General features: G+C 42.4%; 1 protein-coding gene across 3 annotated transcripts; it reads left to right on the forward strand.

The window, feature by feature from the left end:
• Positions 1 to 1,091: 1,091 nt before the first annotated feature.
• On the forward strand, positions 1,092 to 23,105 carry foxn2a (forkhead box N2a). 3 transcript variants are annotated; one of them, XM_050071032.1, is made up of 6 exons: positions 1,092 to 1,343; positions 14,271 to 14,848; positions 17,023 to 17,147; positions 17,425 to 17,474; positions 18,149 to 18,217; positions 19,289 to 23,105. In XM_050071032.1, exons 2-6 carry the CDS (start codon positions 14,285 to 14,287, stop codon positions 19,711 to 19,713), a joined length of 1,233 nt encoding a protein of 410 aa, XP_049926989.1. In that variant the 5' UTR covers positions 1,092 to 1,343; positions 14,271 to 14,284; the 3' UTR covers positions 19,714 to 23,105. The 3 variants fall into 3 exon arrangements, with proteins under 3 accessions (XP_049926989.1, XP_049926987.1, XP_049926988.1); XM_050071030.1 differs by lacking the exon at positions 1,092 to 1,343 and adding an exon at positions 1,935 to 2,092; XM_050071031.1 differs by lacking the exon at positions 1,092 to 1,343 and adding an exon at positions 4,669 to 4,913.
• Positions 23,106 to 24,590: the final 1,485 nt, after the last annotated feature.

Consider the following 24,590-nt stretch of genomic DNA (forward strand, 5'->3'; position numbering starts at 1 on the left):
GTCCACACAGATTTATGGACCATTAAAGCAGCAGGCCTCCTGACCGCTGTGCCACCATAGGCTGGCTGCTAAGACACACTGCACCCTCATTCATGTTCGGCCACTACTCTCCATCACAGGCGAGCTTCCTCATTGTTCATCCTTTCATCTGTACCACTTTTACTGCCTTACATGAACTCCTCTCATAGTCTGTAATCCTACTAATCTTCACCTCACTCCCTTTCATACAAAGTGATCTGTTTACTATAATTATTCTCCCCCATTGTTAAGTTTATACAGTTCTAACAAAGACTTTTTTGCTGTTCTTTCATGTCATAAAACACATCATTCCTAAAGTCCCTCATCAGCACCATGCGCCGACAACATGTTATATGGTCCAGGAAATGCTCCAATACCGCTATGAACATCTCTGATGGTGGTCAGTGGGGCATGTTGTTTTAGCCTAACAGCTTTTACAATCAGATTAGCACCACTGCAGGCACACTGACTAATGGGTCTGTCTTTTCAAGGCATCCTCAATCAACTGTTTCCCTGTGTGATTAATGCATCTCGCTCTCCTCTCTCTCATTTGCTAGCTTTGCAACTTCATCATCCCTAGGAGTGATACTGGAAGGAAAAATGGGGCAGAGTCTACGCTGCTTGCTGGCCCTAAGAATAGCTCAGTGCGCAAGGAAATTATGCCACAGCAACCTGAGCAAAGGCTCAAAAACATGAATGAATGAATACAGTACAATGGTATCCAGAGTGCTCAGTCACCACTGCTAAATCACATGCTTCTTAGTTGGATACATGAATATTAAAACATTTAAACCCATTCTTAAGGTATTAAAGATGCACAAGTGTTTGTGTTCGCAATATACCTGAACAAACTAACACAACAAGACAACTCTCTGATGAGTACTATGCCACAGATCAACAGAAAAACTTTCCATAGTATCACTCAGGAATTCACTCTGACACAAAACCGCCATTACACCACTGCAAAGCCTGTTTGTCAAGTTGGAAGAAGAAAAAAACAAGGGTGTGCATCGACACCAGTGCAGAAGTATTTACAGCACTGCTGCATGGCTGCCATTGGGGTTTAGACACGGTGAAAGCAAACAGAGAGGCTATTAGATCAGTCCACAGAGAGCTACTCATGTAGGCTACGCTTATGAAATGGAGTGGCTGAGATGGGTAAGGTATCACCATTATGTGAAAGTTACAGTTTGGTGTGAAGTCAGTTGGCCAGTAAAGCCGCACTCAACAGACAGCCTGGAAGAGACACAAAACCGACCTGCTGGTTCTCCTGTACGCACACTGCTGGCTCTAGTAGCACATCTGTACAGTGATGTGAATAACAGGTATGTGCAATTTGGATTCCTCACACATGCATAGAGAATGGGATTATCTGCACCTAGGAGAAGTGCATGTTTTCTTTGCATGTCCTCTCTTTGCTTTGTCTAAATGCTCAGGCATCACCCAGCATGTGTCTGTTGTGTGTATATACAGGTCATGTTAGCTCCTTGTATCATCGTTTACTCTGGGAGGGGCCCTATTGAGGGTCCACTATCGTCATGAGGCTGGGTGTGGTGACACATCCTTTCTCTCCGCCCCGAGGTGTTTGTGTAGCCTAAATAAGGCGGGAGTGTTTGTGTGGGACCCGTCCGGCTTGATCACTAACACACTTGATTCGTTTATAATTAATCCCATCACTACTTCACTACGCACCTCATTGTTCATTAGATGTGTTTAAAACACCACAGACCCCGTTTCCCTCCTCTGTGTTACGTTACAAGCAGCTGGCGATAAAAGTGAAAGCACATTGCACGATGCAAAATAGGATGGCGTGCGCGTTCGCGGAGCTCCGGCGCTGCGGCAGTTGCCAGGGGAGATAGGAGGGGAGGGGTTTTGATTGGCTGAAGTGGGCCTGTTGCCATGACGACGGCGAGGGGTTTGGTAGCGTTGCCGTGCGCTGTGTGATCTGCGCGCTGCGTGTATGGAGGAAGCAGCTGCTGATCTGATCTCTGACATTGTGTGAGACAGACATCTGAATAAACTGCGCACAGACGTGTCTTTAAACATACCGCACCGAGGCACGCCGTGCATGATTGTGAGTATTTGATCGGCTTTTTTTTGAATGTGTCCGTATTCGCGTGGTGTTTGGGGTGGATACGGTTTGTGTTGCGAACAAGCGAAAAGTAAATGTGGTCAAGTGACTTTGCTTAGAGCAGCCAGCATGGCAGAACAAGCGACAGCATGTGGCCAGCAAGCTAATGTTAACGTTACTTCTCTCTGCTCTACGGGCTCTTATTTATACAGAATGGTTATCGTTTGATATATGGAGACATAATTAGTATAATGCCGTATACAGTTAACATGTTATGCTAACATTAGCAGTACATTTACCGTCACCAACCCACCGAGCTACTGCTAACGCTACTTTGCCTCTCACGGTTGTGCTGGCTGAGCTAACGTTGGTATCGTTACAGCTGATGAGCCCACTCTTAATTAAAGCCCACCAAAATGTAACTAACCGGACATAAGTTACTTCGTAACGAGTCCTGTGTGTCGGGAAGTGTTGTGCAATAGTCCACGTCATTACGTGTAACTTTGTATTCCTCATTGTGTTACTGGTCGCGGTCGCTTGAGAGTGTAGTGTTTGCTCCGTGGTGATTAATGCCACCGTGTAACTAGCATTAGCTACAAAGCATATTAGTTTTCTTTGCTAGCAACACTTTCAGTTTACCTTTTCAGCTGGCTTCGACTGTGTGTGGCATTAAATGGATTTGGCTGCCGTGTAGTTCCTCAAGTTGTGACTTAGCAGGTAGCCACATTCAATTATTATTGCTGGTTTTAATTTTAGACGCCTATCTTCCCCTCATATTTAGAAATATTGAATATTTAATGGTATATATCGACGGCACCAGAGGTTGGGAGGCTACACTGGCTAGCTAAGCACATGATGTAATGGATTATCACAAGATTGTCCCAGATACAGAGTGCTCTACAAACAATGTCAGAGAGTAGAAAAATATCTCTGTTTAATCCAGTTGGATATACTTTATGTGTTGAATTGGTCCTTCATATACTTCATGTTATCCCACGTGTCTGGTATTGTCTGCCCTTGTAGGCTCTCTACCTGCTGCCTGTCAGTGCTTTATTTACTGGACTGGACTAACCTCATCTAAAATTCATTGTGTGCTCTGAGGTTTCTGTGTATATTTGGCAAAAAAAAAAGTGATGGGAACATTTCTTTTTTCTTTTGCGAGGTTATGACATTAATGTAGACTGACGTTCCTTTCTTGTTGCTTGACAGTTGTTAAAGCCCTGGTGATAAATAGAAGACAAAGGCAACAGGAGCTTAGGGGACAGAAAAAGACACAAGAAAGAAACAGATGTTGTCAATCTGCCATTATTTTTTTTTTTTTCAGCCAGAATTTCCACGGTCATGTTGTAGGTCAAACCATCTGTTGTCTTTGCTGTTGTTTGTTGTTCTAGCGTGTATCCGCTCCTGTACATGTTTGTATGTACAGGAGCCTCTGAAGGGTAAGGACTTTTGGCTCCCAGAATAGACGAGGGTCTGCTAACTTTACTGACATTCATTACTATAAATAAGACCTGTCGTAACCCAGTGATGTGGTTATTGCTGACGTGAATTGGCTTTAATAACTGCAGTAATCCAGTATTGTCTGTAGAGCTGAATTATCTTTCGTTGTGTACCATCATAACGTTATTTGAATTGGTGGATTAGTTACCATAAAAGTCATTACTCCATGGTTTGAGCTTCCTTTCTACCTCAGTAAGAGGTGAAATACAGGTGAACTAGGAGGCTGCCCAGTCTTTGAATGTTCTGGTCTTCTCTTATGGGTCTGCTCACAGTGTACAATGGTTGAAAATTTAACAAGAAGACTTGAGAATCCGATAAATGTTAGATGATAACTCGAAACAGAAATGTATAGCCTGCATGAGTCATAGTATCATTTCTGTCATATAATCCTGACGTTAAACCCTGGGGCACTGGCCTGTTTGTTAAATTAATTTGATTTGATTTAGACTTTTTGTTCTTATTTTAAACCCTTTTTTTGGAGACAGTTATGCCCTGATAGTCACATACTTAAATTGTTGCTCCACGTCCATGTTTAGACCACAATACAATAGACACAGTGGTATCAAAAGTATCTCAAGCTCCTCTAGAGCTCCCATGAATGCTGCGTTTCATTTTTACAGCCTGATGAACACATTGGTGTCACTTTTCTGAGAAGTTGCTCCATTATACTGTACTGATGACAGAACAGGAAGATGCTCCTGGAAGATGTATGATAACAATGAAGCCATGTGACAGAAGAGATCACCATAGCACAACATTTTTATCCAGTGGAATTCTAGTGTATAAAGTTCATTTTAAATGGGAGCTATCTTGTCCTTTTCAGACATCACAACACACTGAATATAACATATTAAACATCTTAATAAGGAAATGGCATGGAACTGGATTGTAGTCCGAGTTGTTACCTCGGTCTGAGCGAGAGTGCTAAAGAATCTGCTTTTCAAAATGGTGGTGTTGCCGTGCAATCAGTCTTATCACAGAATTGTGTACTCTGACCCGGAGCAAATGAAAGGTTGCGTCCTCTAAAATCCACCATGTTCTCTGTAGGTATAGGAGTGACTGTGGTTTTAAATTCATTACGAAAGCTGTACCGTGTGGCAGAAACTTTAGGGATTGCTTAACACAGTCTAAACCTGGTTTCTCATGGACTGGCTAAACAGAAAAGCTCCAAGCTTTATAACCCTACTGTTCTCTGAACACCCTGCAATTACCCAGTCATTTGTGACTTTGATTTTTCTGACTGTTTTAAATCGTTGTAATGGAAGAGGTTGAATAATTAGATGACTGGCAGAGTAAGGAAGTTGACGGTCTTTGTTCACTTGAAGTAAGTGTATTCCCATAATTATGTTGTTGTGTGCATATTGCAGTGTTTTTACACATTCAAAGTGGAAAATGAATTAAAATAAATTAACAGCATGTTTTGTAAAGCGAGTAAAAGTAGATACTCTTTGCCACTTTAGCGCAAGTAGTGTGTTTGTTGTGTTATCAGCCAACGACAGTCTTCATAGGCTGCTGTTTTATAAAAAAGAAATGTGTTGATTTCCCTCTACCTCCCATTATGAGGGCCTATTGTCAAATTGAACAACGACATATCTATCTGAGATCAGTCACCAATCAGTGAGCTCCAGCTCTAACTGCTGACGTTGGCCTGTCTGGCTCGTGGAGTTTACTGCTTCGTGCAGTTTTGTGGTGGTTGGCTTGAATAATTAAAGCTGCACATGTGTGTTTCATCACCTGCTCACAACCCCCCGTGTGTTTTGGAAGGAGGGATATCCCCAGGAGTTTGTTGTCTTGAGTCTGTGACATTTTGCTAATCAAACATAGGTGGTAGCACTGAATTTGAGATGCAAATGTAAACGCCTGTAGAAGCATGTGCTGCCTCCTGTATGTTGTTTGCCTGTCCTGTTCAGATTGTCAACTTTACAGCTGTCACCATTTTACAAACCGGGGTCAGTGGATTGTAGGTAATGTTGTGGCATCAACAAAAAGGCAGAACAGGTTGAGATCTGGTTCTGCAAATTAGATTGAATGTGATTGTTGTGAGTTTCTAACTCAGTTTTTCCTCCATGCACCTCTGTGTGTGTATGAAAGTTGCATATGGGCAATGTGTGTATTCCTGTTGTGGCGCCCCTCCGTCTACTCCAGTTATTGTTTTCCATCTCTTGATTGGTCACAGTGGTAATGCACCAACACTTTAGTGCGCAGCCCCCTCCCTCTCTTCCCTGTCCCTCGCTAACCCCCTCACTGTCACTGTGTCTGTCTCATTTCTCATGTGGTGGACTCAAGATGCAGCCCATTAGGGCCAGCCTCATTGAAAGCAACACCGATGTGACCGTTTTTTGACTGAGAGAAAGGAAGAGGGAAGCAAGGCTGTGTCCTGTGTCACAATGGGTCTTTGTCTTGTCACCCCTGGGTGAATTAACAGGATTTATTTAATTGATGGCAGTATGACAACAACAACGCAGGCTGACCATCTTGCATGTGAATTATCAGGATTTTCTTGGATGTGTGGAGCTGAATGGGGATTGTATTGTCAGTTGACCAACATTTTGTAACCAGTGCCAACCAAGGTGCCACAGAATTTTAACAATTTAGTGTTGAGTTGTAAAACAATGCTGGCAGTAGGACAGCACCAGTAAAGGGCCGGTTAGGTGTTTTGCCAAAGTGAAACGTTACCATGAAACAGTTGCGTCATACGCCTATTTGAATGAGAGTTTTACACTGGGCTCTGTACTTGAAGCATCTCAATCCATGAACAAGCACTCAGCTCAGTTTACTAGAGCATGTCTAGAGCTTTGCTATTTTTAAAAGTCTTACATTGTCATCAGATCACCATGGTGATTTGTTGCAAAAAAAACTTTGTTGAACAATTTTAAGTCCCCTTCCACTCAAAAATGTATTTTGTCTTTAACATTTATGTCCCCTAAAATGTCTGATCTTGACCATACTGACTTGTGTCTGTGCAAAGTTTGTGACTAGAGGGGTGTTTTCACATTCTTCTACTGAAACTATGTCTGTGCACTTCCCTAAAATCTAAGATTCAAAGGTTCACCAGGCAAACTAGATTAGGTAGATAACTAATGTGAAAGCCAATCGCTTTTTTAATAAAGGCATATACACAGGAACAGACTTTGACACAACACTAGCGAAAAACTTGAAACCTCCATCGCAGAGCGGACTTGTCAATACACAGAGCAGGGTTTGTGTTAGCATAGTGAAAGTTTTGACTGCAAACATTGTAGTGTGTGTAGTTTATGGATATACATTGGGCCAATGTGAACACACTGTAACAGCGTAGCAGACATTATAGTTTGTATCACAATCACTAGTGTCAGCCACTGCCAGTTACAAGCCAACAAACAACATAAACAAATAAAGGATTCTAACTACATTTACCATTCTGATACGTTTCCGAACTTGGTGTACAACAGACTCCTCATCTGAGTCTGGGTCTGACTGAGGCTCACAATATAACAGAAGCCATGAACTTGTGTGTCACCAAAATGTGTGCGTTCTTTATAGCGAGTAAAATAAAACCTTGCACCCTGTAGTTGTCTTATGATTATTGCAGCTAATGTTCTCTAGCCTTTATGGAGTGTTGCATAGTGAAAGTTATGTCTAGATGCTATTAAATGTCAAACTTTCTGTAGGGCTGCACATTGAAACATTTCTCATACCGAGAGTTGGTACAAAATTGTCCCACAAGAAATGTTCTTGTAAGTCTATTTGTTCCAAGACACTAAACACTGATTATTTAGAGAAGTTAAGCTTATTTTGTTTGACAGGAAAAAAGGTGTTTGCAGAAAAATTATTCTGAAAAACGACAGTACGTAAGAGGTAGCATTTTGGCACTAAAACTCATGTCTTGTTATAGCACTAATTAAAGAAAAATTGAAATTTTAATTAATTTGTTTTGTTCTCCAAAAACTTTTAATATGTAGAGGCTGCTGATGTTGAGTCAACATAATTAAGGGAAAGACAACTAGAATAGGCTATAATGTAAGATGCAGATAGCCAACCCTTCACTGCTGCCAGATCTTAATGTTATATTACCGCCTCTTACTGCATGTACATATTTTCCTGTGTATGCACTTTAGTTGATTTACTCACGCCAGAAGCTGCAGTAAATATTTTCATTCTTTGAAAGCAAGGTACTTCCAGCTGTCTTCACGCTGTTTATTAGGAGCCCTGTGTTCCCACTGTATTTGACATGGATACCTACCTAAGAATTCCATTAGAGTTTGCTGTGATTCAGGATTTTCATGCAGGGCCTTACTGGTGTTTTCTTTGTTTCTTGTGCACAAAATTTCATTTGACAAAGCTTGTAGTATTTACATGGAAGGTAATCTCATACAGAGCGAATTCCAAGAAGGGCTTGTGTTGAAACTTCAACTGAACTGATAAAGGCACATTTGTTGCCTCGAAAATGAAGAAAAATATAGAAAATATGTAGAAAATACAAAAATAAATTTCTTTTCAACCATTTATTAGAAGTATTGGATCCTAGTGTAAAAGTGGAGTGGCGATTAGTGCTGTTTTTGGTATCTGAGAGTATATGAGGCTGTTGTGTATGCTGATTGGTGGTGAGTGTTTGTACACTGAACTTAGAGCCACATGACCCAAGAGATAAGGTTTCAGTGCAGGCTGGGGACTGGCATGTACTTTTGAAGGCCTCACCTCTGTTGACAGTCAAAGTGCAGTCCAGTGTGTTTGAGTTTGAAATCACTGTGAGAAGTTAATATCTCCGACGAACATCGCAGTAATTATCCATTGTTTTGTTTGCTTGTTTTCCCCCCTGGCTGTTAAGTGATTGCATCAGTCAATACATAAGGTTCAGCCTCGGTGTTTGTCAGCAGTCTATAAGCTTCGTGCTGCTGGAATTCATAGATTGCCAAAGCAAACACTGCTGCTTCAGTGAACGCTACCTCTCAGCCTCTCGCTGCTCGAGTCCTCTGTTTTGGTGTAGAGCGGGGCCCGACTGTCTCTGTGTGAAGTCTGAATTTGTTTTCTGAAAATGAACTTCCTCAACAGGCAGGAGGTGTTTCCTTCCCTCCCGGTCCACTGTTTGAAACTGTGAGGTGAATACTGAGCACTTCTGAAACATGACTAGAGCAAAAACAACTGCTCCTTTGTATGAGCCGAGTGTGGGGCCAATTGTAATGCTTTGTGCAAGCTTTTTCATTCGCTCTCACCTCGGGCATCGAGTAGATCGTTTTAATCCATTGAGTAGTTTGATTAAAAAAAGTATCATTTAGACATGCTTTAACAGTAGCCTAATTAGCCTCCACATTAATAGATGCTTTATTTGTTATTATGACATAATTTGACCCTCCTGTTTAAAAAAAGAGCCTGCCACTTGGCTACCTCACTCTGGAACAGCCTCTTTCTCTCTTTCTCTGTCTCTCCCACTCTAACTCAGCCCCCCTTTGTCTCATTCACATTTTTAGAGCTTTAGCCAGACTGGGTAGTCACCTAAATATCAGTTAGGGTTTCAAATAACAGCCCTCGCCATGGGGCTTTGCGACACACCTTTGTGTGTCTATGACAGAGGTGTAACTGGTTTGTGTCAACTGTTTTTTTTCTTACGAGGAGGGTGTGGCGTGAGTACATGGATGAACTCATGGCAGTTACACACATAACCTCCAAGGTTTTTGTTCTCAAATCTGTCATTTACATGAAAAATAATAAGCTGTTTGTCTTTTTTTTTACGAAACAAAGTAGCTTTTGGTGTATGTTACGGGTATTATAAAGTACGCCCTCGTAGCACTTAGTCAGTAGTGCCATGACATCCAGGTTGGCTGTGGCCTTTCCCACTGCTCTTTGTCAGACAGGTTTGTGGAGAACAGCAGCAGACTGCTGGCCTCAGCATTTTCCGCCTGTATTGATCTCCCCACATTAGCTCTCTCTTCATGCACAGACATGAGCACAATTGCTTCCCTTACAACATTGGCTGCCGTGGCAACTGAGTCCTGATCGTGAGATTCGCTCCCAGAAAACATCTCAAACCAGTACCTCTTCATCTCGATGCCGCGATCATCTCCTTTACATTCCCCCGTACATATTTGACACGTCAACGGCTTGATTTGCCACTTAAAGCAATCTCCATATGTCTTTGTGTATTTTTGAATAGGCTAAGTGCTTAACAGGATAAAAGAGCAGTTTGAAAGGGGGGAAAAATGTGCCTTGGCACCTGCTGTTAGTGCCTGCCTGTTTGCACATGAATATGATGAGGCTGGCGGTGCGCGCGGCTATTTTAACTTGCAGATGAGCCACCAGGTCAGCACCATTGCAGCTTTGGTGTATTTTCAAGGATGCTGCAGTCAACAGGCCAGCCTGGCTTATTAGCTCCCTCTCCCCTCTCCACACTAGTGTCCCATTATTCATTGCATTCCCAGCCGCCTCTCTTTGATGCCTTTTCATAAGAGCAATGATAACTGCGATCATTGCAACAGCAGTGGTAATTGACCAGCTGCAGTCCTGGTAAAACACTTCCTGTGTTTGGCTGGGTGCAAGGCAGCTTTCTCATTCGTCCACCCTGCCTCTGTTGATATTCAAATGACGGCCTTCTTGAGGAGATACTCAAAAGAAGATGAGCGCTCTCTGGCACCCGAGGGCCCAGCTGAGAAGTCATGGCTGTGAAGATAGACTGAGGTGAAGCTCTCTCGTGCTTTAAGGTTAATCAGGGGTCCGACACTTTACCCAGGCCACAACTTCTTCTCATCTCCTTCCCACAGAACTGAATCAAGTTCATTGGCAATCACTCGTGGCCTGTTGAAGAAGAAAGGGCTCTTGAAGAAGGCCCGAAGGCTGAAACATCATCATTGAAATAAAAGAAATGCCTATGGAGCCAAAATGTGTTGTTTTCTGTAATGAAAAGGAAAGGGCAACCACGTGGAGTGTTAATGGTTGACTCTGGCTCCAGAAAACACTTCGACCACACCTTTTAATCAAATGAAAGACCTATACAGTTAAGGCCGTTTATTGCCGCACCTGTGATGGCCTGTTTTTACTGTTTGTCATCATCATGTATTGGGTAACACACTCATGGAAGTGGACTTGACTTAAACTTCCAAAAAACAGCCTAAGGCAGGGCTTCATGGAACAGCCTGGGATCTTTGTCAGATGGCATCCTCACTCATCCTTTCTTTCTCTCTGGCATCAACACAAATACATAAACGCTTTGTAAACAATCTGCCCTTAAATGTGCCTAAACATTTTCAAAAGCATTAGATATTTTGCCCGTGCTCACAGCTAGCCTAATTCTGAATTTATTTTTAGAAGGATAAAGGATATTTTCCTCTAAAACTGCAGGCTTGTCTGTCTGCACAGTCCCCCCTTTCTATTTGTAAATTCATTCAGAGTAGGAACCTGTCATGTCAAGAGATATCTTTCTGTGTTTTGGTCTCTTGAGCAGAGATTTTCTTTTAACACAAATGGGCAGTTCTCTCGCTGCCTGACATATCTGATTGCTCTACTTTGCTGAGAGCTGTGATTCATCCTAGACTGAAGATAACTTCCATAGCATACCTCACTACCACTGAGTCTCAGCTGGCCCACTCTCTCTGTCTTCCTCTCAGTCTCTTGGTCTCGCTTTCTGTCTTTCTCTGTCCTCCCATAAAAGGATTTCTCTATTATTGTTATGTCTCTTCCTATGTTCACTCTGCCTGTCCCTTTGCCTTTGGCCTGGAAAGCTCTTTCACTTACTTCCCCTTTGGTGGTGATCAGAATCGCACAAGTGTTTGCGACTGCAAAGGAAACTTCAATGGTGCTGACATATTTAAAACATAGACAATGGAGGACTGAAGGGCTGATAAGTAGCTGACATGACGTCACCTATGAGGAGACAGGATGTACTATTATGACAGAAACTCAAACAAGTACACTTTAAAGCCTGAATAAATCACAACCCTACATTTAGAAGTCACTCCAAACCAAAACAGGATGATTCCGCTATATGTTTATCCCCTCGTTGAGAGTTGAGTGGTCATTTTGTAAATGTACTAATGCCTCCTCCTTCCCCCTCATGTCCTCACTGATTGGCTTTGACAAACTGATTTGTGTGTGCATGTACACTCTCTCTCCTGTCTCACCCACCGTGCAAACACTCTCGAGTTTGACCCAATTCTTATCTTATCACAGAAATGAAAAGATATGCCTATCCACCATAGCTCTCTGCACACCGTTACCCCACCAACCTTCCAACTCTACTTCCATCTTAGTCTGCAACCAGAACGTCCCAGACCACCCCCGACTGGGGCATCTGGTGTCCACCCAGCGGATGCAACAGGAGCATTTCGTTACAAGGCAGCTGCACGGTGGTCGTCTGTGGCAGCCAGCATGGATTATTATTTTCTTATTGTATCTATATATCTTGTTTGTGGGATTTCTGCTCTTAATTGAAGGGAAGGCATGGTTGTCATGGTGACAACCAGGACATAAAGCTTGTTGTGAGCTGAGCCAGAGAGTGATCGCTTTGTGTTTGTGGCCCCACCAAATAGCTTTTATTTTATAGTTTACATAGGGTCGGAAATCTCTAGGCATCTCACAATTTTATTTCGATTCAGAGGGATTATTGATTCATCTTTATGCATCACAATTTTTGAATTTCTTTACAATATTTATTTGTTCTTAGTCTATGATTACTTGCTACTTTAAAAACACATGTTTTACGTCCGTTACATTTAACAATCTAATTGACACTTTGCTAAGCCCTGCCCCTTTAAGATGGTCTGTTAAGCTATTGGAGCTAGCATGGAGCCCATACTGTGACTGAAGAAATATTATCACATTTTTTTTAAAAAAAACAAAAATGCAATTTCGGAGAGAAGCAGATGGAAAGGTTTATAGTGCATTTGTAAAGGACATATCCAGCATGTCAACCTCGTGCAGCAGCAATAACTGGTTAAAAAGATAGTTAGAAGCTAAAGGAGGGCCACACCTGACTCAGAATGTAAAGTTCTAAAGTTTGAACGGGGCTCAGTGGGACACTCAGTGTGACAGCAGCATTCATGTGATGAAATAAGAAACAAAATGCACTTAAGATGGATCGGAAATGTGCAACAACATTTCTTTAGACACTAGACATCAAACAAAAGCCAGAGACTGTTTCGTATTAAGCAGAAGAGAAAAGATAACGTTATTTTGGAGCCTTCCGGTGTCTCTCCTGTTTGTGCCACTTCATCTTTTAATGCGCTGGTTGTACCAAAGAGTATCGGCAAAGATAAGAGCGCTCACTCTGCAGCAAGATCTTGGGACCAAAACGTCCCTAGAAGGAAGCCAAACACTTTTCTTCTGCATGCACTCATGACACACAGCTGGTTAAATAATGGCAAAGTTTCCCTGTTTTCCTTCATTAGTTCCCATAAAGTAACTAGCTAGCTAACCCTACTCTTTTCAGGGTTTGATTATGATTTTGAAACAGGGAAGAAACATAGGCTATATCTCCTCCCAACCACCCCAGGTAATGAGTATCAGTAGTACGCAGGCTCCAGCCACAATGTTTAGTTCAAAATCCACAAAATCAGCCTGAAATGGAAGAAAATCTGAAACAATTGCATGAGAGTCTATAAAGAAGAGGCCGTGTGGTGTTGGCCAGTGCTACACTATGATTGGCCAGTCTGCATTCGAAGGGTGGGACTTAGCGAAGGGTCAGTTGGTTCAGCTGTAAAGGAGGTTCAGTCCAGCCTTAAAAATTGTTACATGTAAGCATGATGTTGACATTTGGGTTTTAAATTTCCAATTGACTTTTCTTCATGGATATATCTCTCAAGAAAGATGCATCTAGGAATCAATTTCTACCCCCACATCTAATTTACAAAGTTATTCAAAATTATTGGGCAATATTTTATTTTAAAATAAGTACTTATTCACTTATTTCAGTGGGTTAAACTTGGACATATCTTTTTCTGTGCCTGTAATTAAAATAATAGCTCAATATTGGGTTCCACTAAAAACTTTGGCAGGATCATAACTGTTGCACAAGATGACACGCCAACAATTCTTCCTCTGAGCCCTTGTAAAAAACTATCATTGTCATATTAATAAGTGTCCTTGGGTGAAATTGGTTAATGATACAGGGCTCCTGGCAATATTGAATTTCCTAGTGTTGTTAAATGACTGACAACTCCCGGGCCTGTAGCCTCTTTACACTACTTAATCTGGCATGTGACAAATTGAGACTTGATCCTGACTGAATGTAGATCAGCCTGTAAGAGCCATCCACTCTGCAAGATGGAGGCCTTCCACTCATTCCTGCAGTCCTTGGACGGTTTCATGCTCATTTACACATAACGAGCAGCTGGGTCTTGTCTGAAATGAGGTGGGCGTCGAGGAGTGGAGCCTTGAGTCGGTTCAGTTGCTTGAGAGGACCTCCTCGAAGGTCCTCGGCTGGAGTCAAGTGGGGGAGAGCTGAGAGCCTCTCCGTCCTCACCAGGCATGGAGGAGAGGGGCAGAGAGAGGGGCAGGAAGTGAAATAGAGGTAGACAGACACAGCCACAGGGGGTGTGCCCCTAGGGAAAACTTAGGAAAACAAGGTCAACGCTTGGAAGAGCACATCATTCCATCATGTCGCATCCAGTTATTTCATACTGCCAACTTTTGAAATCCGTTCAAGAACTGTGATTTTTGTGTACATGTTTTGAGCTGTTAATCATTAATAATCTCTTTTCTCCTCTCTCTGCAGACCTCTTTGATTTAATGGGTCCAATCATTGGGATGTCACCAGATAAGAAAACGGAAATTCCGGGTATGCAAGAGGAGCGGACGGGGCTCAGAGGTGTTTGTGGTGTGGGAACACTGCCTGAGGCAGAGTGTGCATCCAGTCCGCTGGCGACCAGTGTGGATCGTACTGGAGGTACCGAGGATGAGGAGCTCACCAACCTCAACTGGCTGCATGAGAACCTGCTTCAGAACTTCACTCTGGGAGGTCCGGAAGCTCAGCCCAGTGGCAGTCCTTTCTTCGACATAGAGGGAGACCTCGGGTCCAACCAGGGCCCGTCATCCTCCTCCTCATCTTCGTCACACGGCAGAGGCAGGGAGCGGGACTCATTGAAGTCTAAGCCCCCTTTCTCGTTTTCTCTCCTCATCTACATGGCCATTGAGCAGTCCCCCAGCAAATCTTTGCCTGTGAAAGAAATCTACGGCTGGATTCTCGAGCACTTCCCTTATTTCTCCAACGCTCCCACTGGCTGGAAGAACTCAGTTCGTCACAACTTGTCCCTGAACAAATGCTTCCGCAAGGTCGAGAGGAGTTTGGGAAAGGTATGTTTTTAAACTGTCTCCTGACTTTCACACACTTCACACAGATTTAAACTTAGAAACTGTGCCTGAGATTATACCTCTCAGAACTGTCATTGCATAGTTTAATGTGATACAATTTCCGTAGGTCAAAATGCGTCTGCTTTGTTTAACAAACCACGGTTGGAACAATGCATTGCAGTGTGAAGCTGCAATGTGGCTCATGTGACAGTGTCCAGGACGGTAACACAGCCGCAGGGACCTCTGACTGTGCTGCGATAAGGGTGGAATCCAGTCAAGGTCACAGATACTCCGTCTGAGGAAATGCAAACACAGCACACTAAGATAGGACTTTATCTCCTGAAGCACTGCAAGGTAGTGCAGCTGTTTCAACCAGGGAGAGAAGCATCCCAGTGTTGGAAACCTCAATGTCACACTGCGGGAAGGAAGCAAACGTGACCTGAAGTGCAGAGACGGGTTTGTAGGAAGAATCTTTGTCGGCCTGGTCCTGGCAGAGTACGTGTGACTCGTGCTCATTTGTGTTTGTGTTCCTGCATAAAAAGAGAGAAGTTGACCTTCTCATGTGCACATGCTTGTGACAAAAAACACATCCTGCATATCCTGCACAAACAGTCTTGTCAACTAAATAAGTGAGCTGTGTATTTAGAAGCAATACCTCAGTTTAAAGCTGCTAAAAAAACATCTTGGGTGTTTTTTTATGAGCAGTTTAACACTCTTAAAGTCAGTTACACTGCTTCATCAAGACTGTGGGAGTGTGGTTTGAGCTGATTTGATTGACAGTGGCTTGGTAACATAAGTAAACAACCCCAAAGCTGTCATCAGATTTTCATTCAAATGTTGCCAAATCCTGATAATAATACTTTGTAAGCTTTTTAGTTCCCCTTCGGCATAGTTTGCATTTGTTGCTCAAGTTTTAGAGATAGACCACAGTCAGACCAGTGTCAGACGCAACCTTATTTACATGTTACTCTACAAATCCAGGGAGCGACACGATGGCAGCCATACTGAGCTTCAGTATGAGTTCAGACTTGTGACCGGTAGAGCCCGTGGTGCCAAGGCTGTGCCTGGCTAAGACCTCATATTTTCCCATCATGGGAGGGGATGTCGGTAAGCACTCTACGAGCAGCAACATGGTGCGTTGCAGGCCGCTCAGCATGCAGGTGCACAGCGTGAACCCTTCGTCTGCTGAGAGACCAGCACCAGTTTCACATGACACTGGCTGGTGGTTTCCGTTGCCATGGAGACATTTCCTTCTTCCTGCATCAGGGCTGGCTGGTAATCTGAGTCAAGGTTATTCTCCTCCCTCCCTCACTGCCTCCCTCACTCTATTCTCCTCCCAGACTGGGCAATACGCCGCCATCAGATAAAGTGACAGTTAACACACTCCCGCACACATCACCAACAGACAAATTCATTCCTTGCACAGCGCCGTGGAGCAGCTATTTCCTCCTTTTGTTGAGGAATTCTTAGTTATGCGTTTGCTATTTTCCACTGCTTTGTTTATGATGTAGTGCTCCTCTGAGAACAATTGTTTCAACATTTTTGCCATTTGTGCAAAATGAGGCTCACTGTAATGAAATCTGACACATCACTATACTGCTTCCAGTGCAGTCTACTGTATGCAGTGCTCACAGATTTTGTTAGCTGAGATTTTTCTGGAATTTTGTCAATGTCACCCTATTGGTGAATAATTATGTATATCATTTTTGATGGATTAAAAATCGGTAAAACACAGATTTTTCAATATTCATTTCATTCACGTAGTTTGCTGACCTTAATGTACAAAGAAATGTATGCTCTAAAGGGCAGTAAAAAAGATAGCAAGCTAGCAAATGTAAATAAAATCAATGCATAATTTATTAACATTAAAAAATTCTGCTTCGCAAAAACATGAGGAAAGAAATTTGACCATGTTTTTTAGCCTTCAAGGATACACACAATAAGTTCTGGTGAGAAACACTGAATTTAAACATCTATTTTGCTTGTTCACAAAAAAACTCCAGAGGATACCTTTTGTTTAAATATAGTGAGAGGACCAATCAGAATAGATTGTTCAAGAAACAGGACATCTAGATTTCCTGTACATCAATATTCCTCTCATTGCCACAAACTTCTGACAAGTTTCATACTTTATAATCTGGGTGTAGAAGTTTGACTGTCCCCGCTCTTTCCCACAGGCCAATGGAAAAGGTTCGCTCTGGTGTGTTGATCCCGAGTACCGCCCCAACCTGATCCAAGCCCTTAAGAAGCAGCACTTCCCTGCCGCACATGCCTTCTGCACACCACCCGCCTCCCCACCCAGGTAAGCTTTCATCAGTCACTCTGGATGTTGTGAATTCATGAGTTTGTATTGGCTGTGATTTTGCAGCTCTGTCTCTGTCACATTAGCATTACCATATTTGATTTATTTATTGGACTTTGCAACAGTTTTCTCTTTTATTTTGGAGGTAACTCTATTTATTTGACATTTGATCCTGTAAATAACTGAAATTTTTGAAGGGTCGCGTCTGACTTTCTTTTTACATCCCCTTTGCAAACTCAAAATCTGAACCCTCACGTCTTTTGTTTACCTCCTGCAGTGCCTCCTCACCCCCTCGCCATCTCTTTCTACAAGGCTGCTCATTCAAAGGTGAGATAGATGCAAACATATCTCCGTTTTTTTGGTTTTTTTTAGTTTGGATGTTTGCAATAAAAGCAGCCTGTGCAGCAAGAATCTGCAGGTGTATATGAATTCCAATCGGTGCAGTTTGTTTTTAGCTTGTGTTTGTGCAGTATTTTGATTATGTTGCCTGTGCACATTTCAGTCCCAAAACATTCAGCATCACTGTGCTTGTATCCTCAACTCTTGGTTTGATTTGTTGCTTTTGAGTCATTGATGCCTCATGTAGACCATAATGTCGAGAGCTCCCAGTCGATGTCTCAGCCTTCTCTTTTCCCCCCTCTGCCTCTTGGATTTGTAACCTTGACGACAGGCAGAGGTTCTGCTGGTGCTGAATGTCGAGCACTCAGTCTCACTGTAATCATTAATAATTTAGAGCCCCCAGAAGTGAGCTATGAGGCTTTTAGACACTTTGTCAGGTCTGAAAAGATCGGATGCAATATCAGTGGCTTCAATTCATCCTCTGGTTTGTTTCAGTGAACCCTCTGCATATCCAATCCATTCAGTAAACATCGATTGGGTCACTATGTCTCCAGTTTAAAATGACCGAAGGAACCCAGTCCTCCCAGTCCTAGAAGAGTTGCCATGCTACCATGCTATCACACCTTAGGACTGACCATCATGCATGTTCTCTCCTCTTCCAGAGTCTGACATTGATGCTGCCACTGCCATGATGCTCTTAAACTCTGCCCCCGGGCACCACGTTGACCCATGTAAGAGGATCCACAAGCAGCCATACTTTCACCTATTCTTCCAACTCTTTGTCTCCCTCCCCCCCGACATACCACCCTGTCATTGCTTACATTTTCTTTTCTTTTGTGTGCTTTAATTTGTAGCGTGTACGTCACCTGTTCTTATAAGCAAAATGTTGGTTCTTGCACAGGAAAGGTTTCAAGAATGATATTTTGTACCTGATTGCATACAAGTTTTCCTTCAGTCGTGTCTTTTAAATACATATTAAAGGAATACTTTGATTTCTAGGAAACACTAGCCAGCAGCCGTTAGCTTAGCTTAGCATAGCATAAAAACTGGAAATAAGGGGGAGCAGCTAGCCTGGCTGTGTTCAAAGGAGACAAAATCCACCTATCAGCACCTCTGACATTAACTTATTTACAGAAAGCAAATGATTGTATTTCCCAAAGTGTTGAACTATACCTTTAACGTATGAGCGATTCTAAAAAGCATTTGGAGAATATTAAGCCAACTAAAGTCATCTTCTGAAAGTGTTGTAGTGCAGGATCTTCCTATGTGGTAAAAAATGTATTTTGTCTGTTTTTACAATGTGTTCTGATTTAAAAAAAAAAAAAAAAAAAAAAAAATCTAATTTACTATCTGTTTCTTTACACAAGATCATAATTAATTTAGCCTGTACTTAATTATTTTGATTCAGTGACTGCAAAAGCCCTCTAAGGATAATTTTATTGTGATTAGCTTTTGCTAATATTTGTACTTTCCCCATCAACGGTCTGCTTCAACATGCGTGAAATAAGATATTTTTAAGTCAGATTTTCCCTCTTGGTCTCAGTTCTGCTTTATACTTGTAAAACAAGTTATCTAAAGTAACAGTATATGGTTCATCGTGTCTGGCTTTTTCCTTCTCAGAAAAAAACCTTTTATTTAGTATCAGTCACAGCCTATTTTAAGCCAACTATAGAGAGACTCATGTAACATGACTTTTACATGATGAGCAGTATTTAGAACATCTGTCATGGTCTAACAAGCATGTTAAATAACCTTTCTCGTTTGAATGTATGCTCACTCTTTCCATGTACTGCTCTCCTCAGGCAATTCTGACAGCCCACTGGACCTCTCCCGACCCGACTCTGTCCTGGTGAGCAGCGATCCAAAGCAGGACCACAACTACAGCAGCGTAGCCCTGCAGCGCTGCTCCTCCCGTTCCTCTTCCTCGTCTCTCTCCTCCTTGGACGAAGGAGGCTGCGACCGCAGGCAGTCCCACCGCGCCGGCAGCGAGGGCTTCCACAGCGACGAGGACTCCGACCTCTGGGACGAGAGGGGCGTCCACCAGACTTCTCGACGTCCGCCCGCCATCAAGTGGCCCGCCGGAAAGAGGGCACGGCGCGAGATCAAGCCAGAGCTGGATGAGGAGCTGAAGGAAGCCGCCGGCTCCTTGCTGCACCTCGCTGGTATACGCAGCTGCACGGAGGGCTCCAAACGCACTGTCAAGAGCACAAAACATAACAGGAAATGAAGATTATTTTTGCCCCCCCATCAGACTCCGGACCCTGTGAACCCTAACCTCTGACCCCTGATCGTGTGTCCCAGTGTGCCTCCTTCTCCTTATCTGATCGTTCATTGGCCATTTTGAGCCTTTTTTTGTTTGGGAATATCCCTGTCCAACAAAACAAATGGCAATAGTATCGTTCACACAGGAGAACAAAGCCATATAGAGACTTTTGTATCTCGGGGGTGACTGCTGGGGGTGGGTGTTTGGGCTATGGAGAACCATCGAGAAACCTATCCAAAACGACCTGCCTGCTTCTGTTGGATTAGAAGATTGCGATTCAAGAATTCTCTCTGAAAGACAAAACGGGAAAAGCTGAAGGTTTTATAACTCAAGCGTTGCATGCTTCCTCCTCAAACCTGTATCCTCTTCCAAGTGAATCTATTTATGAAGCGAATGAGTGCATGTTTGTAACAGACAAAACCTAACCTCCTGGTGTTATCAGTTTCTCCTTTTTGTGCTAAAGAAAAAAAAATGCCACTGTTTTGAAAGGAATTCTCGCTCCACAAATCCTCTTGAAAGAGAGATGCAATAATTAATCCACAACCCTTAACTTTTTTTGAATTTATTTCATGGTGGCATTTGTCAGAGTTGAGTACGCTAGTTAAACTTTACAATTAAGAGAATGAATGGAGTAGTACTACGATCTTGTTATGCGATAAACTTATTACACACGAGCTCTGGCTCTATTTCAGGATTAGCAAGATGTGGAAATAGTATTACTCTGCCACTGCCAAATTTAGTTGCAAAGTTAGCTATACTACTTCGCTCAATTTTGTGCGGCCATTACAGTGCTATACAAATGAAAGCTGTTTTGTTTTTTCCTTTGCAAATCAACTGCTCATCCTGTCAATCCCTTTCATTCATCAGTGTGTTTTTTGACATTTATTGTGCAGACATATATTCACGTTTGGTGACAGCCTATGCAAAGTGAACATCTGCCACATGTTGCCAGATGTTCACTGCGTGTTATAGGTTATCCTCCATAGATTAATTTTATTTGTGTGTGTGTGTGTGTGTGTGTGTGTGTGTGTGCGTGTGTGCGTGCGTGTTTCATAGTGCATGTCGACTTCATCCTCAACCTGAGATGGTGGTCGGGACAGAAAAGAGTTTGAAACGGTCAGACTCGTTCCCTCTGCTGACAAAGTAGTCGTACTGCTCCAATGAATGTGACTGGTATAATGAAAGATCTGCCTGCTACAGCTGTATTGTAGGGCTGCTTGGTACTCTGCTTGCTTCTGGTCCTTTTGAACGCAGAGCTGGTTGATAGTCAGAAACAGGAGCGGACAGTAAATTGCCACAGCTTCTTGCTCCATTGTTTGGGTTTGCAGTTTGATTATACCTCCGTGTGTTCTCCTTGTTTTTTATTTTTAACAGTGTACTTTAGAAAATTGCAAAATTATACAGCTAATTCTCTGATGGCTGATCCTGTGGCGAAGTTAATTCACAACTTGAGGGAGGGCGTTTCTGTTCTGGTTCAAATGGATAAAAGGCACGGATCGTAGTGCATATTCACATGTAAGGAACGAGAAGGGGACGGTGTAGTCACGGCCAGAGAGAACTGGACTTTGTATGTGCAGTCGCTCGCAGGCGAGATGTTGGAAGACCTGTGCTGCTCTCATGTTGTGCCCTCAGTTCTGGCTGGCCACTAGTGTTTCGTCCTCGCTCTTCCTCCCCTAGAACAAAATAAGGAAGTGCACGCTCTCTTCTCAAGCTGTGAAATGGAGTGTTTATTGTCAGTTGATTGCATGCAGTTCACCGAGGGGAAGTTGTGAGCCACTTGTGTAAAAGGCCACAATTCTCATTTGAGCTTTTAAAAAGGCTGCATGCTCGCAGCGTACAATACAAGGTAGCATGGAAGCTCACAGTAGTAACAAAATGATTTCTTCCCACAGATCACACTGTTAGTATAGCATGCATGATCAGTGCCAAACATTTTCTTGTGCCACTGATGTAAAACTGCAAACGGCCATGGTCACTGTATTTCCCTGCTGCCACAGTGTAGTTGCGATTTAAGAGTAACGATGCCCAAGTTTACTGACTCATCCGTACAGGAAATGGGAGAGGACTCTGGTCAGTGCAGTGACTTAACCAATCTTTGGTTTATTTTTGTCGCTTTAGAGTGGGAACTGCTCCTAGCAGAGTACGCTTCAGTTCTCAGAAGTAATACTTGCATACACTGGTCTTGTTTAGCTGTGAAAAAAAGAACAAATTATTGTTCATTAATCATCACCTTATTTATGACATTAATTTATGGGATTATGAATGCATACTCTATCAAACACTGGTCATTTGAAATGAGTGACTGGGCACATTTATTTTTCTCCCTCTGTGAACTCCTCTTAATAAGTATTTTGTTTTTCTCCTCGTTTTATTTTAAAGCAATACACCTTTTTTTCTGTCACTATGTTATAGTGATTAAGTATTTTGCCAATGTCTGTTGTCTATAGAGCGGTTGTTTTTTTTTTTTCTCCCAATTTAACCATGACTGCCAGGTTTTCTTGATGTTTTGTTTTGCTTTTTTGTTAGGCTGGATAGAAGACAGTTTTATTAACATTGATCCTGAAACCTTTTGTTGCCAAAATTGTTGTTCAGCTGGGGTATTAAATTTAAGATCGACACATTCCCCACGTACTGTAGAAATTCTTTGAGGATGATTGAATAATTTTTTTAAAAATTTGTCTCATGTTTATGTTTAGATAATATGACTAAGTAGTCACAATTTGAAGATTAGCTCTCGATCTCATCACAGATTAGAATCTTTTAAAAGAAACGACTGCCATTCATAACTCATGCTTCCAGGTATTGTTGTGGGATGTTGAGATGTTTAGAATATCAGTGAAAACTGGATCAGACTCAGTCCCCAGGCTGCTGCTGCGTAGTCTCAGACCTACATTTAAGTATAACGACAACTGCAGAGAAATTATAGAGAGACTCGTTGAGGGAAATGTCACTCTTTCTTTCTGTAGCACTTGCAAATGAAGCGTTATGTTGGTCTCTAAGTGACACTGAGTCAGATCTGTGGATGAGCTACCTAAACATTTTGGGGTCGGGCTTACCCAACTCAAACCCCAGTTGCTTTATCGCTCAACAGCTGTTATTAAATATTGATTATGTGATTCTCAAAATTCTGTTGCAGTTCCTAAGGGTATGATGAACATTTTGTTGCATTTGACAAAGCTGCCAACCCAGTATCAGTTTGTGTCAGTTGTATGCCATGTCTATTGGACCGACACACCTTTTGGTTTTTGTATGCTAACCTCTGTTGATAAAATGTTTATAAGATTTATTTTCGCCAAAGATATGCAATTGCATTATATATGGTATTACAAAATATTAATAAAAACCTGTTCTTGTTATTACTGTGAGCATCGTTTTATTCCAGTCTGAGCAGCAGCTCGACTTCAGCATTATATCACTGCAAATGACACATTCTCTACCCTCCAAACTCTCCTCCACTACACAAGAATGCCATCACTTTACATTAGTAGCCTACACCGGCTACATTTTTGATCAACATTGCCACCTGCTGTGAAGGCCACAAGATCGAACTCCTCGCTAATAATAGTCTACTCTTTAGAATAGCTACCTCTCCATGTGGCTACTTTCTCAGTTTTCACATAACCATGTTACAACTGGCAAATATTTCCCACCAAGACCAGCAGTTCAGAGCTGTTTTGACTGCACAAGCTGTGCTCAGCACTACGTGTGGCGGCTCCACCACACTTTCTCTTTTTCTCCTGCATGTCTTCTGAATGCACCAACATGGCAGACTGCCAGAAATGCACCTCACATTAATGTAAATTCCAGGGCTGTGCCAGTGATGGATGCATCATCAGATGTCCTAACGACACTCTTCGCTGTAAGTTAATTAGTCATGGAGGACTGTGGGATGAACACAGTGTGACCCTGAACAAGGGCTTGTCTGACTAGCCTCAGGCCCATTGGCACAGCTCTATTGTTCAATAGAGTCCTGTGTGTCGACTGGAAGAGGGGGGCTTCTCCCTACTGACTGCCTCAATTCAGCTGGAAATCAGAGCAGCATCACCTCCCCCCCTCCCACACGGCCCTAGCAACCACGCCACGCCGACAGTTGCCAGGCAACCAGACAATGCTGGAGCCACTGGCTGTGGTGTGCGTGTCAGAGAGTTTGTGTTTTGCCTGTATGCATTTAAGATCAGGAATAGTGAAACAGCAGCAGAGGAAACGTATTCCTTCCGTGCAAAACATTCAAGTAAATCCTTTTCGTAAATATTTAGCATGTCACAAATTTAACAGCTGATAAAACAACAACTCCACAGTTATGATTTCTTTAAAGACACAGTAATACTGTGTGGTGAAAATATAAAGAGATTATTATGGATTAGGTGAAATTAATCTTGTAGGATTTGAGCAGTGATGGCTGCATTAGTAACATGTCATTTCACTTCCAGTCTAAACGAGGTCATGTGCGTTTTAAAGGGGAATCACAGAGACTATCTTTCACAGTGCTGCAACCCACTTGTGATTTCTGACCTTGTTTTTGTTAATGCAACCCTTACCACACTGAAACTCAGCAGTTAATAATTTAACAGTGACATCACAGCACTTAATTGTAAATGGCATTAGCTCTAGTTAAAGGGAGAGGGGAGGATGTAATAATAGTAATAATATCTCTAATATCATAATCAGACCTTCCTATAATCACCTAAACAAACAAATGTACAAATGGGTACAATATATTACAGTGTATTTCACCAGTGTAATATAAAGATGTGTACCTGTCTGTTTTTCTTGTTCTTTAAATTTGATTTCCCTGTATTAAGGAGGAACTATGCACATTTTCAAAATTTGTACATGTTTTT

Source organism: Epinephelus moara, chromosome 19 (genome assembly GCF_006386435.1).
Source record: "Epinephelus moara isolate mb chromosome 19, YSFRI_EMoa_1.0, whole genome shotgun sequence".
In the NCBI taxonomy this organism is placed as follows: Eukaryota; Metazoa; Chordata; class Actinopteri; order Perciformes; family Serranidae; genus Epinephelus; species Epinephelus moara.

Coding starts and splice junctions, on each gene's coding strand:
- foxn2a (XM_050071032.1), top strand. CDS start 14,285: ATGGGTCCAATCATTGGGATGTCACCAGATAAGAAAACGGAAATTCCG. Junction 17,475..18,148: donor ACAAGGCTGCTCATTCAAAG/GTGAGATAGATG, acceptor CTCCTCTTCCAG/AGTCTGACATTGATGCTGCC. Junction 18,218..19,288: donor CGGGCACCACGTTGACCCAT/GTAAGAGGATCC, acceptor TGCTCTCCTCAG/GCAATTCTGACAGCCCACTG.